At 41.1% G+C, this 27,004-nt stretch overlaps 1 protein-coding gene across 1 annotated transcript in view; it reads right to left on the minus strand.

Moving 5' to 3' along the window:
- Positions 1-27,004, minus strand: part of iqsec1b (IQ motif and Sec7 domain ArfGEF 1b) — a 287,178-nt gene that overhangs the window by 145,629 nt on the left and 114,545 nt on the right. Inside the window, exon 2 of the mRNA XM_041981739.1 lies at positions 23,145-23,198. Within this exon, the coding sequence (XP_041837673.1) occupies positions 23,145-23,170 (26 nt within the window). The 5' untranslated portion in view covers positions 23,171-23,198. The remainder of the gene's footprint in view (positions 1-23,144; positions 23,199-27,004) is intronic.

A 27,004-nucleotide genomic window follows, 5' to 3' on the forward strand; every position in this document is an offset into this window, starting at 1 on the left:
TGTTATAGAAGTCTGTCTTTAACATGTAACCAGTTTAATAGTCGATGCATAGATTTAAAGTTAGTCCAATAATTATATTTCAGTTCTATGTGTGCTGCTCGGTTTTCTAACATTTATAGCTTCTTTAATATTTCTGTTGTGGCACTGGAGCAGATTACTGGGTATTAGGCTTAGTTTGACTAAATCAACGAATGGGTAACTCGCCTCGTTGATTGTAGCTAGCAGAGCTCAAACACCCATTTTAGCATACTTTTTCCACATTTATCATCAATAATTATGCTCTTATACTTAAGAGCTTCATTTATACACTAGATCAGAGGTATTCAACTCACTATTTGAATACCTCAGACACATACTAAAGCTTAAGAGGTCCAGTTAGAAAACAACCTTTGGAGCCAAGGTCCGGGAGACCATAATAACAATTATATATATATATATATATATATATATATATATATATACACACACACACAGTGTTGGGGTAGTTTCTCTAAAAAAGTAATTAGTTACTAGCTACTTGTTACTTGTGTACATTGTAATGAAATTACTTCACTTGTTACTGCATTTGAAAAGTAACTTATTACTTTACTTTACCATTACTTAATTCACCATGTAGACGTGGACAAACATCATAGCCGAATCATTGCTGCCTGTCTGCAGAGTGTTTACTGTATTGTAAACAAAATGACTTTAAAACCACAAGAACAACGTCCCTGTCTGTGGGAAGAAATGGCCACACTTGTCTCATCATCATTTTATCTAGTATTTTTCTAAACCTGTGCGATTCAGTAGTTGACAGGGGGAGCATATCTCCTACAATGAACCTGCAACTATCTTGTTCATTTATGTCTTACCGGCTGCTGTGCTCCAGGAAATGTTGAGAAAAGCTTAGCTTGTTAAGGCGGGTTGGCTGCTTGTTAAGGCGGGTCGGCTACTTGTTTAGGCGTGTCGGCTGCGTGTTAAGGCGGGTCGGCTGCTTGTTTAGGCGGTCAGCTGCTTGTTTAGGTGGGTCTGCTGCGTGTTAAGGTGGGTCAGCTGCTTGTTTAGATGGGTCTGCTGCTTGTTAAGGCGGGTCGACTGCTTGATAAGGCGGGTCAGCTACTTGTTTAGGCGTGTCGGCTGCGTGTGTGGGGCAGCAGTGGCTCAGGCGGTAGAGCAGGTCGTCCAATGATCGGAAGGTCGGCGGTTCGATTCTCACTCCTGCAGTCATCTGTCGTTGTGTCCTTGGGCAAGACACTTAACCCTCCTTGCCTCCAGTGTTGGCATCACTGGTGTATGAATGTGTGGATGAATGTTCGGTGATGGCCGGAGAGGCCGTAGGCGCAGACTGGCAGCCACGTTTCCGTCAGCTTGCCCCAGGGCAGCTGTGGCTGCACACGTAGCTTACCATCACCAGGTATGAGTGAGGAGTGGATGAATAATGGATACACAATGTAAAGCGCTTTGGGTGCCTTGAAAAGCGCTATATAAATCTAATCCATTATTATTATTGTTATTATTATTTGTTAAGGAGGGTCGGCTGCTTGTTTAGGCGGTCAGCTGCTTGTTTAGGTTGGTCGGCTGCGTGTTAAGGTGGGTCAGCTGCTTGTTTAGGTGGGTTGGCTGCTTGTTTAGGCGGGTTGGCTGCGTGTTAAGGTGGGTCGGCTGCTTGTTAAGGTGGGTCGGCTGCATGTTTAGGCGGTCTGGCTGTGTGTTAAGGTGGGTCAGCTGCTTGTTTAGGCGGTCGGCTGCTTGTTTAGGCGGGTTGGCTGCTTGTTAAGGCAGGGTGGCTGCTTGTTTAGGCGGGTCGGCTGCATGTTAAGGTGGGTTGGCTGCTTGTTTAGGCGGGTCGGCTGTGTGTTAAGGCAGGTCGGCTGTTTGTTAAGGCAGGTCGGCTGCTTGTTAAGGCGGGTCGGCTGCTTGTTTAGGTGGGTCAGCTGCATGTTTAGGCAGGTCGGCTGCTGAAGGACTCCTTCCACTGACCAGTGAGCAGGATCTTTCACCACAATTTTGGACTGAAACTGGACTGAACTGAAAATTATGTGAATATCGCCACTGACCAAAAACTTGTATCTCCGACTCTTCAGCTTAATTTTTCTTTCTCTTTTAACTCTTCAGAGTTAAACTGGAATCAGACCCGTAAACAGCAAGTTAAACTGGGATGAGACCCGGTGTAAACACCACGTTAAACTGGTATCAGACTTGATGTAAACACAAAGTTAAACTGGGATCAGACCTGTAAACAGCAAGTTAACCTGGGATCAGACCAGCTGTAAACACTGAGTTAAACTGGGATCAGACCAGCTGTAGACACCACGTTAAACTGGGATCAGACCGATGAACAGCAAGTTAAACTGGTATCAGACCCGCTGTTAACACCACGTTAAACTAGGATCAGACCTGCTGTAAACACCAGTTAAACTGGGATCAGACCAGAGGGGTATTGCAAGAAACCAAGATAAGGGATTAAGCCTGGATATGTTGGTTATCCTGGCTGAATTTAGCCCTAAGTCGGTTGCATGAAAGCAGCTCAAACTAAACCCGGCCAAGTTACTGTGGTGATTTATCCGCTGCAGCTAGCCTGCTCCAGACCAGGCTAACTGCCGGAAGATTAATCCTAGCGAGTCACCTGCATGTCCAACGTCAATTCTATGAGGAATTAATGTGTTTTACAGCATGTCCATGGTCTTCCTAAGTATGGCGCGTTATTTTAATCATCCAGTGTTAAAATATTACATATACAGTCACTGTACATTTAATCCAAATCTGTTCGTAATCGCAACAGCCTTTTTATATGGATTCGAGTTGTAGTATTATTATTCTATTCTATTCTACAGTCATTTAGCAGACGCTTTTATCCAAAGCGACTTACATTTGAGAGTAAGAACAACACAAGCATGAATTCAAACAAGATGGGACGTCATAATTAAGTGTTAGTCAGACTGCTTTTGAGTCCAGTTAGACCCAGGTGCTGTCGTGTAGTGCTAGTGCAGTGCATATAATTTTTTTTTTCTTTTAGTCATTTTATTTAAATACAGGATCACAATTTCATCACACAATATCAACTTGGTCATAAGTGCATGATTTCATCAGGCCAAGTTTTATACTGCTATGCTAATGAAGCCTGCTCGTCAAATTGCTGTCAGAGGTTTTATAAATATGTGTTTTATTGCATTAATTGAGATTACAAAACACAGCGGATGAGGTTACAAAGGTGTATTCAGAGAAATCCTTGACGAGGGCAATGTAGAATATTCAGGTCCAACTCCCCTTCACCTGTTCCCTCTTCATAATGGCTTGCCCTTTATCGGAGGATGTGCTGGACGAGGAAGCCCGCATCCTCAGAAGAGCATTCAGACGTGAACGAGTCTTCAGGGACAGCTCACATCCCCTGGCCTTTGGAGATGACTATGTCATTGAGAGATACAGATTTTCAGTTACTGGATTTCCAGGTCCAGTTTTCTGAGTGTCCGGCGTTTAATCTTAAGATCCAGCTCCATTCCTTGGAGCTTGCTCTTTTTTAGTCAGCTTTTAACATCTGCCAGCTCTCTCTCTCTCTCCAGGTGCCCTGAATAAAGCGTTCTGACAGTTTGTGAGGTCTGTAAAGGAAATGTCAATTAGCACAGCAGGATTTGTGCATAACGTAGATTTACTTTAGCCAATACTCACAATGTTACCAGGCCGTTTAGGAGACTGTGCAGCATCCGGGTCCTGCTACACATTTTCTATTAGCACAACATCACTGACTTCATATCCTTCATGGAATAAATAAGCAGGCCAATCCCATAAAACTGACATGCCTCAAGCCTTCTGGACTCCATGACACAGTCTCCTCATCTGCAGACGTGCATTCTGCAGCTGCAGATGTGCCTTCCTCCTGCCGTATACATGCAGCGAGAGGACTCGGATTAAGATTTCACAGAACATACCAAGCCTGTGATTTGGAGACACTGTACTAACCGGATCATCTTCTGGTGGCTCCAAAAGTGTAATTGTGTTCCCAGACACTGCAAGGTTATCCAAAGTCAGACACTATATTATATTTGATTGTGTTCCATGTGCAGTAGAATTGCAGTACTTTGTGTACCTTGTATGAAGCGGACAGTTTCTGTGGCTGGGACAGAGTCAGTTATTGTCCCTCCCTGGATCCCCTCCATCACTGGCCTCCCTTTATTTAAATGGAGGCCAGTTTCTCTGCTGGAGTCACATCCTGGCTTGGTGGGCCGCCCCCTGTGCCAGTTCTATAGGCCTTTTTTTAGGCTTGGTGTAAACACCATGTTAAACTGGGATCATACCCGCTGTGAACAATGTAGTTTTGCTGGATCTTTTCGACAGATCCAGCAGTTGCTCATTTATGATTGTATATTTATTGAACCTGCAAGTACTGCATCTTAATTAATTAAAACTGCGTTTTTTTAAACAATCATTTTAAAAAGTTTTATTTATATATTAAGGACCAGCATAAACACTTTCCCTTGTGTCAGTGACAGCCTGGGAAGCGGGGCCACTCGGGGGCAGTCAGCACATTACTGAGCAGACGATGTGGCCTAATGGAAAACATCCATCTCGTAGTTTGTCTGCAGGCTGAAAGAGATGTCACCCATGCTTTATCACCTCGTACCAGGGAGGAAACAAAGAACCATCAGAAGCCACGAGGACTCCTGCACGTCTCAAACTGCTTCACTGTCGTTTACACTCTGGTGCTCCATTGTTGTCGTTTACACTCTGGTGCTCCATTGTTGTCGTTTACACTCTGGTGCTCCATTGTTGTCGTTTACACTCTGGTGCTCCATTGTTGTCGTTTACACTCTGGTGCTCCATTGTTGTCGTTTACACTCTGGTGCTCCATTGTTGTCGTTTACACTCTGGTGTTTAATTGTTGTTGTTTACACTCTGGTGCTCCATTGTTGTCGTTTACACTCTGGTGCTCCATTGTTGTCGTTTACACTCTGGTGCTCCATTGTTGTCGTTTACACTCTGGTGTTTAATTGTTGTTGTTTACACTCTGGTGCTCCATTGTTGTTGTTTACACTCTGGTGTTTAATTGTTGTTGTTTACACTCTGGTGTTTAATTGTTGTTGTTTACACTCTGGTGCTCCATTGTTGTTGTTTACAGTGTGGTGCTCCATTGTTGTTGTTTACACTCTGGTGTTTAATTGTTGTCGTTTACACTCTGGTGCTCCATTGTTGTCGTTTACACTCTGGTGTTTAATTGTTGTCGTTTACACTCTGGTATTTAATTGTTGTCGTTTACACTCTGGTGCTCCATTGTTGTCGTTTACACTCTGGTGTTTAATTGTTGTCGTTTACACTCTGGTGTTTAATTGTTGTTGTTTACACTCTGATGTTTAATTGTTGTCATTTACACTCTGGTGCTCCATTGTTGTCGTTTACACTCTGGTGTTTAATTGTTGTCGTTTACACTCTGGTGCTCCATTGTTGTCGTTTACACTCTGGTACTCCATTCTTGTCGTTTACACTCTGGTGTTTAATTGTTGTCGTTTACACTCTGGTGTTTAATTGTTGTCGTTTACACTCTGGTGCTTTATTGTTGTTGTTTACAGTCTGACAAGAATTCACAGTTTCACAGTAATCAGTTCATTAAGACGTGCTGACTCCCGACGTCTTCTAGCAGCTGTTGCAGCATATACAGGTTTGCTATTCGTGCATGGTGCAGCTCCTCCTGCAGCTCCTGCAGGTCTTTCTGCACTCGGCCCTATGTTGGGTGTAATGTAAGAAAGCATTATGGTAATAACTGCAGATTCCAGCTGGCACCCAGCAATGGATGAGCACTTCCCTCCAGCTGAGCTTTGCTTAAACAGGGTTGAACCTGAGAAACAGACCCAGTGGCTCATGCATCTCCAGCAGGTCAGGGTCTCACAACCAACATTTCCTGTTTATTGTCCTGAACAGGAAGACTCCCATGGTAGAGCTCAGGGGAAACATAAAATTCCCTGTTAAAGGCAGATTCTGCTTCTGTCAGTATCATTATTACTGTAAAGACCCATTTCTAGTTATGCGGGGGCCCTATGCAAGATGCTGTTTGGACCCCTAGTTCTTCCAGAAACAGAATACTTTTGTGAAGTTAGATATATGCTGCTATAGTCAAAAGGTGCTGGCTTTCACTTTATATAACCTCTGAATCACAATGCAAAGCAGGTTTATTTTACATCTCATTTCATGTACAAGACAGTTTGTAGTGCTTTGCATAAAACATTAACAGCATTACAGCGAGCTGCAGAGGAAGAAACAAATAAAAAATTAATAAAAAGCTAAAACAGAAAACAATAAAAGTTCTAGTGTGAGGAATGAACCGATTTTCTGATGAAAAGCAGCAAATATTAAAGTTTTTAACATTAACTGAAAGCAGCAGAGCTTCAGCAGACCGACAGGTTTCTATAAGTTTTTGAACCATTCTGTGCAGACAAGACCTGCGGACTGGAGTTCAGTTTCCTGGTCTTAGTGAGGACTGGAGGAGACTGCAGAGTCTCAGCACCAGGACCAGCAGACTGAAGGACAGCTTCTTCCACCAGGCTGTCAGGATGCTGAATTCTCTCTCTGCCCTGCCCCCCCTCCCCTCGCTGCCCCCTGCCCACAAAACCCCCAGACTCTGAACCCCCCTCCCATCAACTCTGAACCGTTTATGGTTACTTAACCTACCAGTATATAAGTTAAACCTGCACAACTGCTATGCCATTTGCACCACTGTATTCATTTTGCACTATCTGGTTTTCTTTACCCAATGTTGCTGCTACTTGTGCCTTTTTCATTATTTATATTTCTTGTTTTTATTCCTTTTATATAGCATAATATAGTTTTTTGTATATAGTATAGCAAATACTAAGATATCTTTTACTTAAAGATGTATGTTAAATGTTTATTGTCTGCACCTTGGGTCTGAGTGAAACGCAATTTCGATTCTCTGTATGTCTAGTACATATTGCAGAATTGACAAATAAAGTGACTTTGACTTTGACTGAGTTCTATGGTCCAGTTTCCTGGTCTTATTGAGTACGGGAGTTCTATGGTCCAATTTCCTGTTCTTAGTGAGGACTGGAGTTCTATGGTCCAGTTTCCTGGTCTTAGTGAGGACTGGACTTCGATGGTCCAGTTTCCTGGTCTCAGTGAGGACTAGAGTTCTAGCTGTTTGAAGTTGACTTCAAGCAGCTAGAACTGAAGATGGCTTTGGTCTAAAAGCCCTTATTTCAGTTTAGTCTTCATGTAACTGAAGGAAGTTCTGGCCCATCTGATCTTTAATCTGATCCATGCAGGTGATCAGAGTCTGGATGGGACTGTAGTCTCTTGGTGAGATGGTTATGTAGATGTGTGTGTCATCAGCATAACTGTGGTAACATATTTAGTTGTTTCCATAATGTGAGCGAGTGGCAGCATGTAGATGTTGAACAGCAGTGGTCCCAGGATGGAGCCTTGGGGAACTCCACAGGTTATTTTTGTTCGCTCAGATTTATAGTTACCTACAGACACAAAGTTGTCCCAGTCTTTTAAATAGGACTCAAACCAGGAAAACCATAAAGTACTACTCAGCTTTTCAGCCGGTCTTGTAAGATGTTCTGGTGGATCCAGTTAAAGCAGGACTGGAACGCTGAAGACATTAGCCAGATCAGTCTCTGTGCTGTGTGCATACTAATTTGAGGGACGAGAAAGCTAAACTAGCTTAGCTGAACTGAGGCTACAGATGCATACAGCTGATTTTAAGCAAACATGATGTACAAGCGGTACAGTGTGAATGCACATCCATTGTTGTTATCCACACACAAAAGCAGTTTCTGGCCATTAAAAACAGATTTTCCAGATACACAGAAGGCTTTGGTTATCTTCCCAAATTTATCGATTAAAGATTTTAGTTAAATCAGTTTGTAAAATCTCAGCTTAACAAATAAAAACTGAAGCTACCTTTTAAACAACTTACTAAAACATAAAAGTCCCAGTTAATGCCTAAATTTATACAGATGGATTAAAAAATAAATACTACAACCTAACCAAAGAAAGTTCTCTTCAAAATTCAACACGCACTAAAAGCTGAGAGGAAACTTCTTCAGTGGCAGAGTGAAGCATTTTCAGTTTAAAGGAGTTGGCCATTTTATTAAAAAAAAAAAAAAGATAAAGTGTTTAAATCCTGAAGCAGCCAACTCTTAACGAAAGAGTGAAAGTCAGAAAGGTGAGCGTTAGCAGTGCAGTTTGGATCACTGTGACATATATTAAAACTCAACTTTTAGCACAAACATCAAGACTTTAGCCTTGATGAACCTGGACCTGGAAAGGAAAAACTGACATTTTAAGGTGAAGCTGCTGTTAAAAAGGACATTCAGAAACTAGAGCATGTTTATCTCCCATAAGGGGATAGTTTTATGAAGGCTTATAAGTTCTGACACGAGGAAACACAAGGAAAAGGGTTGCAGTTAGTCACCAATTCAAACAGCTTGTTGTCGCTTCATCTTTTATTTCAGAACGGTTTTTACTTCAGCTGAACTGAGAAAAATAAGCAATCTAATGGCACAGCCGCGGATCTCATGCTGGTTGATGTGGTAAAAAGATTTTTCCCTAAATGTAAGAAAAACTTTACGACCCAAAGATCATCTGAAGTTCCGTCTGCTGCAGAATGGTGTCTGTGTTTAGAAAGATCATCTTTGTTTGTGACCATTAAAAATGCCTCCATCCAGGTGCAGATTAATGATGCTGAAGAACACATAGCTGTAAAAACCAGACTCAGGATCAGAGTCAGCTATTCATCCACGGGGTTGATGCCAGAGGCAGCGACATTCCCGCTCCTAATCAGCAGCTGAACATTAATGAGCTCTCGGTGAAGCGGCAGCTACATGGGAGAAACGTGCTCCCTCTGGTGGTTCAGGCCCTGAAGACCAAGCGCTGCTGGTAAATATGGCAGCAACGGTCCCGCTGGTCTGCGCGATGCTGCTGTGACATCAGTGACAGGCTGTTTAGTCACTCTGCACCAGCAATCTCTCCTAATTAATGATGAAATTAGGACATAATAACCCTGTAACAGGAACTAATACGTCAGTAACGCTTTATGAATCAATCTCAGACGTAATCATGTGAATCAGGGCCGCATGCTGCATGTGCTGTTGCCGTTTGTATTGCAGTGAGAATATTCATTCATTTATTGCAATATTCAGTATGTAAACAAACATTTTTATACACGTTGCATTCACTTCTGCAGCTTTTCATGCTGGATATCTGCAGAAAACAGACAAATGCAGGACATTTTCTTAGTGGAAAAAGGCTGGAATAAAGAATTAAAAGTATTTCCCAAGTTTTTCTGCAGAAGTCCAGCCAGTCCTCGATGTTCTTCGTGGGTACCATGGATACTACGAACGTCTTCATCTAACCCGCCTGCTGCTGATTCCTCTGGAGGAGACGATCCTGGTGCTTGGTGGGAACTTCTGGATTTCCTGAAGCCACATCACATCCAAACCTTTTTCTATGAAGTTTTGAATGATCTGTACTCAGTTTTATTTCAGGTGCAAAGCCCTGAGCAGCAGACTCCTTTCCTGTAGGAAGTCTGGTATTCGAAGCGAAGCGGTGCAGGCTTGCTTTGACAGAGACATGAAAGACGTCCCTGGAAGACCAGTGGCTCTTTTCTTGTTTCCATTTATGATGTATGTTTTTTGTAATACGTTTTTAATCTAAAATATTAAATGTAGAGATTTACATGAAGGTTTTTCTGCCTATACTGAATCCAGGATTATCTAATGATTTGTGTGGTGCTTTGAGTCACAGACTAACATCCACTCTCAGTCTAAGGCTTCACCTGTGGTCCTGCTGTTCCACCTGCCTCCTGTGCTGCCCTGCAGCTTTGATTTAAGAACCAGTGTTGTAATCATTGTATGTGATCGGCCTGACTCATTGCAGTTGCAAAGAATTTGTGAACACAATTAGCGTCAACTTTGTTTTTCCAGTGTCACATCATGAGTTGTTTCAGCTCCCAGATGTGAGAAAACCAGAATATCTGCCCTAACTTTGTTCAATTTAAGACTCTTCTTTGAGTTACCCTCTTCTTTTGGCTACTACAAATCATTTCTTTGAACTACAAGATGGGGTCATCGCTGCGTAACTTTATTTCCGCCATCTTGTTTGTTTTGGGATTTATATGCGTGTTTTACCTCTTGTAGATTTGTCTCAGCACTTTAATATTTTGTTAATTTATTTTCTAAGATGTAAATTAGTTTTCGTATCTGTGAATGTGTTAGCTGAACTATGAATTTGTTTTCAACATGTAAACAAGATTTCTTCTTTTTTTACCTTGTCCTGTCCAGCACGGTGGTGGCAGAATTATGGTCTGGCAGCTGTGTTGTGCCTAACACATTTGCTTTATAGGCAATAGGCTCCTCTTGATAGTCGCTCTGTTTTATTTCTTTATTATTTAAATATATTGTTTTATCTTATTTATTTTGAATAATGGAATTTATGTAATCTTGCTGGACCTGACCGGAGGGGACAGAAAAAAAGGAGAGTAGTGAAGAGAAGTAAAAAGAAAAGTAGAAAGATGGAAGAGGAGACAAAGATCCAGCAGACAGAAGCAACGAGCTTCAATCCAACCCAACAGCAGACAAGCAGCTGCTACACCAGAAACACAACAGAGAATTTCCTACAGCTTTTACAGGTAAACTAAGCAGACAATCATCAGGAGTTCCTAAAAATAACCAAGACAGAAACAACAACATGTATCACAACCAGGGGCACTGCCAGGGATTTCAGGCCCCATGAAAAGAAACTGAAATACCCCCCCGAAAATTTTGATACTGTAATACATAAATTAGCAATTTTAATGATATTTTGACCATCATACATATATTTGTGAAAGAAAAACATGACAGGCTACTTGGTAAAGCTCTAAAAATCCAATAAAGTTAATTTAGATTCAGTTATTTGCTGCAAGACGGATACTTTATATTTAAAAACCCATCTATCTTTTTTTAAATAAACAATAAATTATCTCAAAATCGATTACTTAAAACAGAAACTTAAATACAAAATAACCTCTTCCATGAAAATGAAATGCATTTATAATCTGTGGAGAAACAAATCAAATCTCAGCTAAAACATCAAAAATAAAATGGCCGCTTGTTATTTATGATTTATTGTATTGTGAGCATTATCATTGAACATTATCACTGAACAAGAGGCAACAAAAAATTAATATATAAAAATAAATAAATAAAATCAGAAGCAAATGGTAAAACAAATTAGATTCAGAAACAGAAACTAGGACCTCACATGGTTTATTGTTTTATATGAACTAAATGTAAAACGGTCACAAGCAAACCACTGTGGAGATTTACAGCCAAACAACGACTGGAAGCGTCTTTAAAGTTAAATAATCACATTTTAAAAGGTAAAACTTTGTGTAATAAGATATCAAGGAGAGGTAAAGGTGCATTATTGCTGAGTCATGCTTGCAGTCTCATTCACCATCACTGTCCTTGCTCAGCCTTTTCCACCAAGAGCCATCGTGGAGTTTTCTCCCTGGAAAACCACTTATCAAGTCCTGAAGTCCAGCTTTTTATTCTATCAGCTGTTCTATTATACAGTATCTCCAGTTATGTAATGTCATGTGTAATAGCAGCACAATCATTATTTCTGGTGGCCTCCACCTATTTTGTTTTACTTAAAGGTGTTTTCAGGGATTTCACCAACAATGTGAAGGGAAACTGATTTGACTACCGATCCTCCACGTCATCGTCTCCCTCATGTAGCAACACATGAAGTCCAATTTATCTCCAGATCTGTAGACTCACAGCTTTAGATTAGTGGGGAAACATATATGATGCTATATGGTTGTTGCCAGTTAATCTTCTGATATCTAGAAAATGTAAATATTTCTCTGGTTGGATTGAAAGCCGTCACCCAGTCTGCTGCACTAGAAATGTTCCTACTGCAAAGCAGGAGGACGAGTCCAAACTACTGACCTGACCTACGTTACAGAGACAGCTGAGCATTTTAACCATTCAAATCTAAATAAATACAAACTATTTTTATTTATTATTATTATTTCTGAACTAGTTTTTCTATTATATAAATTTTTTCTCCACAATAATAAATGAATTCAACACTCAGCTGCTCACCTCCTTTGTTACACAAGGACTCCGGGGAGACAAGAGAACGTTAACAAGATTTATTCAATGACTGGTAGAGAGCCATACAGTTACCGATACAGGGTGAGGAATCTGGGAACGGAGAGGGAGTGAGTCCATTAGGTGTGAGGTTTAAGGTCCGACAAGGAGTAACTGAACTGGTGGAGTATATGAGGACTGGGGACACAATAGAAGACAGGTGTGACAGGTTGGCTTGATTATGATGAGCGGATCTGGAACAGGTGTGGAGGATCAGGGAAGTGAGGAGTGAATGGAGGAGCGGCAAGACAGACTGTAACATCCTTCCTCAGGGTCACCTGGACATGTTCAGGTGGGGCAGGGAGGGGGACATGTTTACGGTGGGGAGGGGAGAGGGGGTCTAGTAGCATCTGTTTAGGCTTCTCTTGTGTCTGGAACATGCGTGATTTGTTTTTAGCAGGTTGCTAATTGTTTGCCTGTGTTGATTATTTGACTAAAACAGTGAAATGAATAAAATCCAGAGTTTCCTTCAGAAATATGAGCTAGCCTCGTAAACCCGAGGGTTTTTGGAGATGTGGTTTGCTTGAACAGATCTACCCAAATTAAATCAATAATAACTCTCTAATTATCATGTCAATTCTGGTCTCATTGTATAGATAAGACCCCACAGAATAGAATCCCAGTGTCAGAAAAATTCTGAATGTTCATATGTCTGAGCAAATTGTGAAAAACCAAAGGAAAAAAAAAAGATCCTTGCCTAATTCTGTCTTTTTTAATTAGAGTTAGAGCTGTGTTTGGTTGGAGGCTGACGTGAGGTGTTTCACCTATATTATATTAAATTTGTATCATATGAAAGTGCAGCTTTTCTAGTTTCATTTGATACCAACATGTTGGGGTGGAGTGAACGGATCACGCGTTGTGTTTCATTTTGTTTCGGGTGTTACTGGTTATGGAGGCGCTGTTGTTTGTGGCATACGTATTTAAAGGCTGTTATTAAACAAATTCTTTGTTGACTAAATGCACTTGGAGAGTTGATTTAGTGGCATTAGATATTCTTCTTTAAGACACATTATAAACCAAATATCCTAACATCACTAAAGTAACTTTTTTACACACATGAACTTGTGTTTTCACCTGTTGGACCCACCGGTGGGTCCGTCGGGCTTAAGGGGAGTAAAGTGAGCTAGCTTATGTGAACAAAGTTTAGAAGAGACAACAAGCTGATATTCCACAACTTTCCATCAGACAAACTAACCGACCACCTCGCCTCTGGAAGAACTGGGTGACGTACTGTCCACCCCTCTGTTCTCTCTCTCTCTTAAACTTACAACCCAACCCAAGCCCCCGACCACGAAGACCACCCCGGACCCACCCAGAGGGTGGCAGAGGAAGACCAGCCAGAACCCCCCCCCTTACAGTGTGTAGAGCGTTTAGTGTTTATTGTGAAAACCTGAGCTGTGATGTAGACGTAAACCTGCCTTGCATCAGTTTGTCCAAACCGGCAGAATAAGACATGTTGCATGATGTCCAGCTTCTACATGCTGACTCAAAATTGAGCAAGATCATTTCAACGCTTCATGTATTTGTAGTTTCTCTTGTCCATCTCCTTTATAATCAGTTTTCATCCAGACAGGCTGTATATACAAGGCCTGGGAGGTGGAAATGTGGAGGAGCGGTCGCCTTCCGGCTGGCCTCCATGTTCGGCGCCTCAGGCAGGTACAAGTGGAGCTTCAGTGGTCTGATCCTGCCTTTGAAGTGCTTTTGGAGTGGCAGGTATGGATGATGCCACAAAGAAGATGAAAGGTGAAGCAAAATGTCAGCAAAGCCACTTTCAGCCTCTCAGCAGTTGACTGCAGCTCCGTCCTTGGTGAGGATGAAGCCAGCCGGCTGGGGTTAGAATTGCTGAGAGGATGCACATTTTCCTTTGAAAATAGCTCAAATCATTAAACATCTGCAGGTTGAAAGGACAACGGATGCCATTTATCTGCAATACACTGCAGTTTAATCAGCCGGGATCAGAATATGTCCCCTTTATACTGATGTATGCCAACATGCTCACAGTTAAACAGGGATTTTCCATTTTATGCTAACTTGAGTGACGTTTAATCACCACTATGGACAGAAATAAGCCTTGATAGCAGAAATAATTGTCTTTTTATTTATTTTTACGGTTCAGCCATCCCCAAGTTAACAGTGAAATGGTGCATGTTTCAGGTTGAAATGAAACAGAAAAAAAATTTATTTTTTTAACTTGATTTACTGTTTTAAATTAATCAGATTTTTTACAGAAGAAATAATCCTTCATCCCATCTCTTCGCTGAGATCTCTCCATCTAGTAAAAGTCAGTCTGATGTTGACTTTGGGCTCCTCTCTTGCTCTGGTAATGTCATCTTGGGTTTCTTTGAATCCCCCACAGAGATGTTTCATATGTGTTGGTATCCAGTTGCTAGTGTGAGTGTATGTGGGAGCTGTAAAGTGGAACGCTGTCGTAACGGGACTCTGACAGGAGGGTTGTTTCTCAGCCATTAAGTTTGAAGAGTTGCTTTAAGTGTCTGAAATCATCTTATGAAAGCAGTCCAGAGTCGCGGGGAAGCTGGACTCCATCGCAGCAATCAGCAGGCAGGAGGCAGGTACACCTGGACAGGTGGCCCGTCCATCAAAGAGAACCATAATGAATCATACTGAAAAACTTAACCATAAAGTTATATCTTATACATATTTCTGTATATTGTATGTATGTATTTTTGTTCACTTTATTTATATTTAATTAATTTGTTTGTTTTTATTAAGTTTTATTTATGTAATTACTTTATATAATTTTTTGGAATTATTTCTCTTTATTATTAACTGCTATTAATCTCTTTAAGATTTAACTATATTTTATTATTCCCAGTCTTTTTTTGTCTTGTTTTTCCCAATGTTTTTCATTTGGTTTTTATACAATTGTAAATAAACCCACATTTTAAGTGTACTTGCATGTATGTCTGTGTGTTTGTTTGCAGAGAAGATGCAGTTATGTTGTGTTCACTGTGGACTACGGGAAGAGCTGCTGCATCCGCTCCATCTGACAGGGATCCGAGTAAAGGAATAAAGGAATTTAGGATGCTGTCGTATCCCAGAGGGCTGTACTGATCCGAGCCTTACAACTTGAGCAGAGATTGAAATAACTGGTAGGAGAAAATCTATTTTCCATTTGAAATTATATTGCAAAGGAACATTTAGCACTAAATGAAGAAATGGAAATGAAACAAGCCTGCAGCACATCACAGCATATGACAGGATTTGGAAAATAAAAGCTGGTTAAACAATTTGAAAGCTGAGATTTGCTTTCGTGAAATCACAAGGTCATTCACAAAGAAAACAAAAGGTCGGCAGGTGTCAGCGACGTGCAGCTGGTTATCGTCCTACACTAACTCGCTCATATTCCTGCCTCTCCATGCAGCAAACGGCACGTCGCTGCAGAGAGGAGACATTACTCCCAGCAGCCTGCTAGAGAACATTTTACAATATCACTGCTTTGTAGATATTTCCTCCTTCCCTCTGGCTTATCCGAGAAACTCAGTCCAGCCGTGCTGCCACACCTCACACCAACAGTGTGTGATTTGATGTTTTATGTGCAGCAATGCAGAGCCGCTCTGAAGCATGCAGGGCCTCACCGGGTTCAGAGTTCCGGATGGTCATCCAGCATTTTCAAGCCCTTTGACAGCGAAACAAAAGTAAGATGTTTCAGTTATTTTTCACTGGCTTTCAAAGCATGAACTGAGTTTTTCTTTAGTATTTTTAGATTCTGCATATTTTTCTTTCTCTTTTTGATCAGTTTTGAGTCATTTGGCTGTTTTATGTTATTGAGCTGCTTCGAATCTTGTTCTTTTATCTTCTTTGATTCATTCTTCAGTTGTGTCACAGGAATGTCTCAAATTGAGATAAATTTGATCTAAATTACATTTCATTCTAGGTTTGCTTATAAAAGGCATAGACAGTCTCTGGAAAGTAGATGCTTTTTGTTGGAAAAACGTTGAAACTGAGACGTAACTTCTTTGTTTTTGATCATAATATAGAATTTTCTGGTACTTTGATTCCTGAGTGAAATGGATCTCTTTATTTTCCACCCTGCTTTTACATCCAGGGTTTTCAGGAAACAGACCCACATGTCTGCATCCAGCATCACTTACATTCTGCTTTATGAAATCATGGTTTGTAGCTGAATATCATGTCATTAGTTCTACATCTGTTGGCATACAGCTGCCTGCAGAGGTAAACAATGAGGCTTTAAAGCATCGTTAACTCTCAGATTAGTAAACAAACATGCATGAAATGCTGATGAGAGGATTTCATCCTTTTTCTGTGCTTGTGTAACTCACATTATATCAAAACAAATCCCTATTAGCATCTATGTTTATTAGTCCATTCACAGCGTCTGTATTTACCAATTAATCATCTACTTAAATTCTCAGTAGTTTCTTTCTGCTGCTGCCATCTTCACACAGTTTTAGTCTCATCAACTAACAAATTTGATAAAATCAGAACTTATTACTGCATTTAACCCTTAAAACTCTGCAAATCATTTATTGTGCTTAACAGTGACCAAGCCTTTTCTCATCTCATCGTTCTCTCAAGTCTTGGCTTTCAGGAGAAAAAATATTGTTATTGAAACAAACACACAACAGAAACTATTTCCATGTTTCCACTTTTTCCTCATTTCCAGTTATTCCTGCTACTATTTACCTGCTATCCTCACTAAACCAACTCCAGCTCAGCTGCTTTGTGGCGCCACCGTGCATCAGAAACGTCTTCTTGGCTTTATTCCAGCCATAGAGGAGCATTATTTTTCTTCTTTTCACACACACATAGAACTTTCTGCTCACTGGTTGATCTTTGGCTGCTCCTGATTGGACGTTACCGTCAATCTAAGCTCTCTGATTGGTGGAAAGTCTGACAGGAAGTGGCTTCATCATCATGTCCAGGTCTAAATAGAGGTCTCTTAGCAACATAGTAGTGATGGTGATGTTTTTATGGTAAAATGTGATAAATAATGCTGTTATCATGGATCATTGTGGATTTACCAGATAGAGTCTCTGAATAAAACTACATTTAGTGGCTGGATTGTCTGAAAAACAAATCTGCTAAAGGTTAAATATCCATCAAAATGATATGATATGGTGCTATCATATCCAATCAAATAACTTTTATTTATAAAGCACTTTTCCTGTAAAAGGCAACACAAAATGCTTTACATGGTAAAACCAATTTATGCATATTAAAGTAAAACAAGCCGTCACACAGCAAAGTAACATAGCAATTTAAAAGAACATTCATTATTATTTGTCACACACAATCACACAGACACATACAGGACTTCATAAAATAATGTGCTAAAAAAAAGTCATAAAACTGAATAAAATAAGATAAAAATAAAACATGAATTAGATAAAGATCAAATATAATTCAGTTAAAAGCTAAGCTAAAATGGTCTTGAGCCTCTTTTTAAAAACAGCAACATTCTCTGCAGCCCTGAGGTTCCCTGGCAGGCCGTTCCCTAGACCAGGACCGTAGTGGTGGAACGAGGCCAGAGGTTTAAGTCCTGACTTTAGGAACAACTAAGAGGCCGGCACCAGAGGGCCTCCGGGTCCGCAAGAGCTCATAATTGAAAAGCAGGCCTGATAAATAAGAAGGTCCAAGACCAAAAAAACATTTATAAATAACTGTATGAAGCTTAAAATCTGCTGCTGACGTCTGGAGCAGCTGCAGGTTTGAGATGAACTTTCTGAGAAGACCAGAGAGCAGGGCATTACGGTAATCTATTCTACTAGAAATAAAAGCATCAGCACCTCGATGCTGGCAGAGAGAGGAATGGGTGGACTGTCTTTAAGATGATAAAATCCTGTCTTTGTGGCATTTCTGATGTGAGGAATAAAATCCAGCTCAGAGTGGAAAAGGACACCCAGATTTATCCCACACTGAGAATATTTAAAGTTTTGTAGTTTCGGTAAAATTATTCCATCTCTTGTCTTCAGGACCAATAATTAAAACTTTAGTTTTGTCCTGGTTGAGCTGTAAGAAGTTCTCTGTCATCCATGACTTTAGATCTAAAATCCAGTTTAAAAGGACGTTAACTGGCTCCAGGTCATCAGGAGACACAGCTATGTAAAGCTGCGCATCATCAGCATAGCTGTGGAAATCAATGCCGTGTCTCCTGATGATATCCCCAAGAGGCAACATGGACAGATTAAAAAGAAGTAGGCCTAGAACTGGTCCTTAACCCCACATTTTACTTCATGGATTCCTGTGGCGCAGGTCTCCATGCTTATTAAAAACTGTTGTTCTGTGGTGTAAAGCCATTTAAGAACAGGATGTGACCAAACAGACTTCTGAGTCTGTTTAATAAAACCTGGTGATCTACTGTATCAAAGGTGGTGTTTAGATCCAGTAGAACCAGGACTGAAAGTTTCTGTGAGTCTAAGTTACACCCGAGGTCATTAATGATCTTTAAAAGGGCGTCTCGGTACTGTGGTTTGTCCTAAAACCAGACTGATATTTTTCTATAATATCGTTTTTATGCAAAATCTCATGTAAATGTCACATGAAGTGTTTCATGTTGTGGAGCAGGCAGTCAGGTCTGTGTATGGACTGTGGTTAACGACACACATCATATCCCCTCGCCTGCAAACCCAGCCAGTAAATGTGAGCTCTGGTCTGGAAGCAGCAGCGATTAAAAACCGGACCAAAGCCATGATGAGATGTTTTCTGCAGGTACAGTTGGTGCGTTTAATATGGCTGGGACAAATTTGCCTCCATGCAGATTTGCGTGGAAGTGTGGCTGCTTTGGTGTCTTCCACTGTGAGCTGTGCAACACAGTGCTGCCATGAAAGAGACTTTACAATTAGATCAGCACAAACATGGGAGCACAGGAGAGCAAATGAAAAGCCGATCTGGTTATGGCTTCTCCATGCATGATGACTACGCTTATATCAGGTTACTCCTAATTAGCTAGAGCTGCTTTTTTTATGTACCATCTGACAATTTCCTGTTGTAATTACACCCGACTGTCAAAAGCAGCGGTGCCACTAAGTGCTGCAGAGATATAAAATCAGTTGTTTTTATGAATATGAAATGAGCTCGACTGCATGCTGAGGCTTGAACTCAGAGCTTGCTTCACTTCTCTTTACCTTTCTTCATACGGCATGAAAACAACAGCAGAGGCCGGCCGAGGGGGCAGCAGGATGAAGAACGCATCACTGCTGACCTCATTATTTCCTCGTTTTTGTAGACAGTTTAAAATGTTGGAGAAAGGCTGTCTGACACGAGCGCAGCTACTTTTCAAGCTGCACAGGTTCACATTGAGCCGGGCATTAAAGTTTAACCAAGCCTCCCTAAATATTTAAGCTGTCCATTCATTATAGACGTGTGTGGAGGCACGTGAGGGGTAGATTTTCCTCTGTGATATCAGCTGATGGAAATCAATGTTGAAGACGAGTTTTCTCTGTGGGAAAATGCCTCCAGAGAATTTTCCAATGAAGTGGAGTCAATCAATCAAGCTGGAGCTTGGTGGTGTTGCTGGATTAGATATAGCTGTCAGGAGGAGTGATGAATGTGGGCTTACTAAGCTACACACAGATATGACATCCACAGTTGTAAACTAACCAAATTCCAACCTTTCTGCTTCAATAACTAACAGCTGTTGGAATCCCTTTGTTTTCTCTGAAGAGGCCATTCACACAGATTACTTCATCACTTTATTTATCGATTGTCTCAGAATGACCCAAGGATAACAGTAATTATGTTATTTATTCACCAGACTGTTTCTAAACGTAGTTTCTACTTTGCTTTTACCATCGTTAGTTCTGTTTCCACCCTGCAGGTCATGTTTTTTTTTCTTTCTTATTTTTTATAATAACCCTGACAAGGCTTGAACAGAGAGGATCCAAACACTGAACACACGAGTTCTCATGCAAATATTTCATGAACTGATTATGCATCAACATGTGTTGGTCGGGTTAAACCTGAAATACACTTATAATCTGTGAACAGAAAGGTCCCTCTGTGGTTTAGTGAGGTGGATCAGGAAATTCAGCCTGAAATCTGATCCATGAATCAGCATCAGAACGATATCAATACTGATGCTCTCACTTAAACCACTAGAAACCCACACCGATAGTCCACAAACAGCACATAATAATAAACATTACAAGACAGATTCAGAAACAAAAAAACATCATAACCGTTCACAGAGCTATTTAGCAAACAACAGTAAGATCCAGCTTCTCCTTCAGGCCAAGAGATTCAGTGGTCTGCCATTTAAAATCCAAAAGTCTCCACAAAGACCTCAAAACACGAGGGCCTCATGGATGGCATGTTTGCTTCGTGTGTTGTTCATCTTTTCCTTTTTACAGCACCCTTTCGCTTTTCCATTTTCCTTTATTCTGTCTTTTTTATGTTACTTTTACTTCACTGAATAAAGATTACTGAAGCTAATGATGCAAGTCAAACAAATCAAAAATTCTGCAGCAACGTAAGAGTCTGTCCTAAATTGAGCAGGTGTTTCTTTTTTAGATTGCTCGTTAATATTCATTCTTTCTATAAATATTAGCAGAGCCAGTGCAGAATGTAGTAGCCAAGCAAAACAATGTTAAGTATTCTATAAATACACAAATAATTTGTTTTATTTCCTCTTTCATCAGATATCTGAGCATCTCATGAAGTTGCAGTTTCTAGAAATCCATCTGCATGTGTGTTTATGTGTAAAGTTGCTTGGTGGAAGCAGTTAGAGGCCCCAGAAGAGCTCCAAACGACCAAAACAAAGAGAGCATGGATGAAGAGCTCTGAATAGTAATAACATCCAGGGAGGGGTGAAAAACAACACTCCCCCTTCTAAAAATAGCTCTGCTGCTGGGATACCACAGAGCCATGAAAACGCCGTCCACCTTTTACTGCTGGAGGTGCAGCAGAAACGTCTGTTTCAGCCAAGGATGCAAAGACCAACACACACACACACACACACACACACACACACACACACACTGAAATACACGCTGAAACACACACTGAGACACCCACTGAAACACACTGAAACACACACTAAGACACCCACTGAAACACACTGAAACACAATGAAACACACACTGAAACACACTGAAACACCCACTGAAACACACACTGAGACACCCACTGAAACACACACTGAGACACCTACTGAAACACACTGAAACACACTGAATGACCCAATGAAACACCCACTGAAACACACTGAAACACCCACTGAAACACACACTGAAACACAGACTGAGACACCCACTGAAACACACTGAAACACACACTGAGACACATTGAAACACAGTGAAACTCTCTAAAAGACACACTGAAACACCCACTGAAACACATTGAAACACACACTGAAACACCCACTGAAACACATTGAAACACACACTGAGACACCCACTGAAACACACTGAAACACACACTGAGACACCCACTGAAACACACTGAAACACACACTGAAACACACTGAAACACACACTGAAACACCCACTGAAACACACTGACACACACACTGAAACACCCACTGAAACACACTGAAACACCCACTGAAACACCCACTGAAACACAATGAAACACTCTGAAACACACTGAAAAACACTGAAACACACACTGAAACACCCACTGAAACACACTGAAACACACACTGAAACACCCACTGAAACACATTGAAACACACACTGAGACACCCACTGAAACACACTGAAACACACACTGAAACACACTGAAACACACACTGAAACACCCACTGAAACACACTGAAACACACACTGAAACACCCACTGAAACACACTGAAACACACACTGAAACACCCACTGAAACACAATGAAACACTCTGAAACACACTGAAAAACACTGAAACACACACTGAAACACCCACTGAAACACAATGAAACACTCTGAAACACACTGAAACACACTGAAACACTCTGAAACACACTGAAACACACTGAAACACACACTGAAACAATCTGAAATACACTGAAACATATTGAAAGACACAAACACACTGAAAAAAAACAGCGAAACACTGAAACACACTGAAACACCCACTGAAACACACTGAAACACTCTGAAACACACTGAAACACACACTGAAACACAGACTGAGACACCTACAGAAACACACTGAAACACACACTGAGACACATTGAAACACAGTGAAACTCTCTAAAAGACACACTGAAACACCCACTGAAACACATTGAAACACACACTGAGACACCCACTGAAACACACTGAAACACACACTGAAACACACTGAAACACACACTGAAACACCCACTGAAACACACTGAAACACACACTGAAACACACTGAAACACACACTGAAACACCCACTGAAACACACTGAAACACTCTGAAACACACTGAAACACACTGAAACACACACTGAAACACACTGAAACACACTGAAACACACACTGAAACACCCACTGAAACACACTGAAACACTCTGAAACACTCTGAAACACACTGAAACACACTGAAACACACACTGAAACAATCTGAAATACACTGAAACATACTGAAATACACTGAAACATATGGAAAGACACAAACACACTGAAAAAAACAGCGAAACACTGAAACACACTGAAACACCCACTGAAACACACTGAAACACTCTGAAACACACTGAAACACACTGAAACACACACTGAAACACACACTGAAACAATCCGAAACACACTAAAACATATTGAAACACACAAACACACTGAAAAAAAACAGCGAAACAGCGAAACACTGAAACACGCTGAAACGCCTACTGAAAAACATTGATGCACACTAAATCACACTGAAACAATGTGAAACACACACTGAAACACAGACTGAAGTGTGTGTTGTCTGTTTTCCAGAATCCCTCCCCCTCAGAAAATAACTCCAGATCTGGTTTCTTGTCCTCAAACAGCAGCTTTATTTGACTTGAAGCATAATGTTTACTCTTTGAAATGAACTCGCTTGTTTGTTTTCTCAGCTTTAAATCTCAACACCGACCCAAACTCCCTGCGTGTGCAGCATCTCAAGGTACTCACGAGTGATGGTGGCGTCGGTGAGTCATGGCAGAGCCGGGGTCCTCCGGGTCTGGTCTGGGGAAGACAGAGAGCAGGAAACTTAGACTCTGACCCAATGCAGTTAAATTTCCAATCTACTCTAACACACACATGCTCACACACCCTAGCTTGGCCTGCTGTCCATTCAAGCTGAGGGACATTAGCGATGATGGCTGGTGGGCAGCGGTCTCATGATGCAGCTCATTAACCCTTAAAACTCCACTAGATTCTCAGTACAGTTACTCATAAAACCACCATGTAGACTCACAGACCTCTCATATATGCAAATACTGTACTTTTTGCTTTAAATAAACATTGGTATTTGCATGTATGCAGAATAAATATTCAGATCCAGATCCAGAACACTTTATTTCTCCCCCGAGGAGCAATTAATTTAGCAGAGATAAGTTGCAGCAGGACTTAATCCACATGCTCCACATGGATCAGTCAGTGTTCAAGAACATCAGCAGCCATGAAGTGCAGCAGTTTCACCATCAGTTACAACTATAGAAATAAATAGATTTAATGGATTAAAACCTAAAAACAACACATGTAACACCTCACACTACGCTCTGTCACTAGCATTTAAAAGCCTGATGGCGTGTGGAATGAAAGACTTGGTGCTTGTTTTCCTGCAGAGAGTGAGATAGCGCCTCCCAGAGGGCATGCAGGCAAACTTATCTTCAAGGTTAAAATATGATAAGGTTGCATCTTATTAAAAGCAGAAGAGGAGATTTTTGGCATGGGACTGGGATTTTTCTAGATATTTATAAATTTAGTCCAAGGTAAAAACTTGGCATTGTCCACTCCTTTTCCTGCAATGGATCAAGCCGAGAGAGGATGTTTTCAAAGTTTCTCCTTACAAGGGATATGAGAACTATGGGCCTGAATTAATTCAGTTCAGGGAATAATGTTGGATATACAGTGGTCCCTCGTTAATTGCGGGAGTTACATTCTAAAAATAACCTGCAATAGGTGAAATCCGCAAAGTAGTTAGCTTTCTTTTTTACAATTATTATAGATGTGTTAAAGCTGTTAAACCCCTCACTACACACTTTATACACTCTTCTGAGACATTTTCACTAACATTTTCTCTCTTTGAACACCTTCAAAGTTCAAACTGTCGTATAAAAATAAGTCCTGTAGGACAGAATGAAACCACAGGACGCAGAACACAATGTGCTGTAAAACAAAACAAAAAAAAAGGCATGCAAAATTTCTCAAAAGAAAATCCGTGAAACAGTGAGGCCGCGAAAGGTGAACTGCGTTATAGAGAGGGACCACTGTATCCACAGTTCAGGCACAACTGTGGGGAGCTAAGCCTTCAGTCACTCTGCTCCCAGCTCTGGAACTCTCCGCCACCAAACATCAGGAACTCGGACACTCCTGCTGTCTTCAAATCCAGGCTTGAAACTCACCTGTTCAAACTTCCTACTCATACCACTAAACTGCAAATTTACTCTGCCATTCATCCATTTCTGTATTCCTATGTTCGCTTAGTGCACTTTGTATGTTGTTTTTATTCCTGTCTGCCTTTATATGTTGTTTGAATGTTGTGAAGTGTTCTTGGGGGTCTTGAAAGCCACTTTGAAATAAATGTATTATTATTATTTACTGAAACTGTCTTTAAATACCCCACTGAGCTGCTGATGAAATTAGGGCCAGCAGCTTTACAGACATCCACCTTGCCAAGTGGTTTTGTGACGCTTTTCTGAGGTACCACAAGTTCATCTTTATTTTCACGTTCAAGAAGCTCATGTAGGTCTGTCCCCTGGAACCTACAGACGCATCGGGAAGATCGCTGTCATTTATACCACCAATACTAACAAGATGTTTGGGGTAACTGTGCCATGGATTTAATCACCATTACCATGCAGATTCCCAATCTTCTTGTCAGCATTGATTTTTGCTTTCTTTCATTTCAGTGCAGGATGTCCCAGAAACAGCGGCTCTAAAGTGCAACACGGTTTAAAAAGTGCAACATCTGACCATGTAAATACGCTCACATGCAAAAAGCAACGAAATGTGGCGCATTGTGTTTAAGCTGCTGGCAGAAACTTTATTTACCTTCAGAAGTAGTTCGCACTTTATTACGCCAAGTAGCACCTCAGTAGAAATCAGCCTCTCCTGGTACCTCCTTCATGGCTGATAATATTAGATCATAAACCAACTTCAGCAGCTTCGTTTCACACTGAATCACTGTTCATAGATGAGTGCTGAGCTGCATTTATCAGCGGAAATGATGTTTAAACTTCGTCAATAACTCAGTCCTGATAACCATGATGATCTGAGATTAGTTTAGTGGTTTTATAATCTCTATATACCACATAAAGTAAAAACATGCTTCCACAGCCATGTGGTATGTTTCCCCCCCCCAACACAACCTCACCTCTGTTATCGGATCATTTAGCTCTATTAACGGAGGCTGTCCTGAAAACATGATGTCTGCATGGTGACTGGCCTTAAGCGGTTCAGCTTCTACAGGCTGGGTTAGAAAATAAAGAAAGAAGAAAAACAGAGAACATGGCTTGGTATTTTAAGGGTTAACTGGAGAATCTGTTTGACCTGCCGTATAATCAGCATGTTTCTGTTAAATGTCCGTCATCCCGTCTGCTTATTGTGTTGCAGCTACAGCTGTTTGCTCCACACTCACCAGTTTCTCATTCATTCATGTTTTAACCTGAATTCACCAGCATATAAATATTCTGTTTAACCTAAGACAGAGTGAGAAGAGGTCGTATTTAATTCCCACCTTCATCAGTGGCTGTTTGTCTGCACACGGAGCTGTGGACCAAACGGGGAATGTCTGGCTGTAGAAGGGACCGGAGCCACATGTGTAATGGATCACTGTAATACTGTAGCGAGAGGGGAAAGGGGATTGGTCCGCTGGTCTCTATGGAAACCACTGCCTGCGTTGAGGGCAGGTCCACAGAGAGGAGAGCTTGAGGGAATCTTTTCTCAGTCAGAGCTGATGAGTGCTCCTCCATGGGAGGTTCTGGTTTTATTCCCTTTTCTTCCAGAGAGGAAAATTACATCCAGCTTCTGCAGTTTGAATGCAGGATGTTTCATTTTTTCCTCTGGTACACAGTGCAGTACACCTTCCCAAACAAATATTCCTTCATGCTATGCTAGCTAAACAGCTTTGTCCATGGCTTAATTGTCTTTCAGTTTGGAATTCGATCCAAAGTGAAACGCATGATGACTTACTGTGAAACTGTTCATATGGTTGTATTGATTCAGAGGAAAACAAACACCTGAGATTTCTTCTTGCCATGAAGCTAATATACAGTTTCGGGTGTCGCAGGTAAGTGACGTCATGAGGTAAGTGACACTGGTGAGTGAGAGACGGCAGACTGAGACAAGGCGCTAAATAACAAATTCATTTATTCAATTCTGTACCATCGCCAATTCACTAACCCTGTAAAAACATTGTTTTTTCTAAAGAAGGAAAAGGGAACTTATTAAGAGATACTCTGGAGCACAGCGGGGAGGATTTGGCTAGCCTGACCAGTTACATAGATCAGTGCTACGAATTAATAGTTATGGGGAAGTCAAACAAAACTTCGACTCCGTCCACCTCTTCAGCGGCGAAGCGACAGCGCGATGAGGAATCACCTGGATCCATCTCTCCTCCGAGCAAAGACTCAACGGATGTATTAATATCAATAGATAACAAGCTCTCCAGCTTGGACGCCCGTCTGAGCTTGTTGGAGATTCTCCACCGAGAATTTCAGGCCGTCCGAGAATCGCTGGAGTTTAGCCAGAAGCAGGTGGAGGCGCTAGCGACAGAGAATGCCAACCTTAGGGAGTCGGTGAAATCCCTCACGGAGGGAGTGACCCGA

This window comes from Melanotaenia boesemani, chromosome 3, assembly GCF_017639745.1.
Source record: "Melanotaenia boesemani isolate fMelBoe1 chromosome 3, fMelBoe1.pri, whole genome shotgun sequence".
NCBI lineage: Eukaryota > Metazoa > Chordata > Actinopteri > Atheriniformes > Melanotaeniidae > Melanotaenia > Melanotaenia boesemani.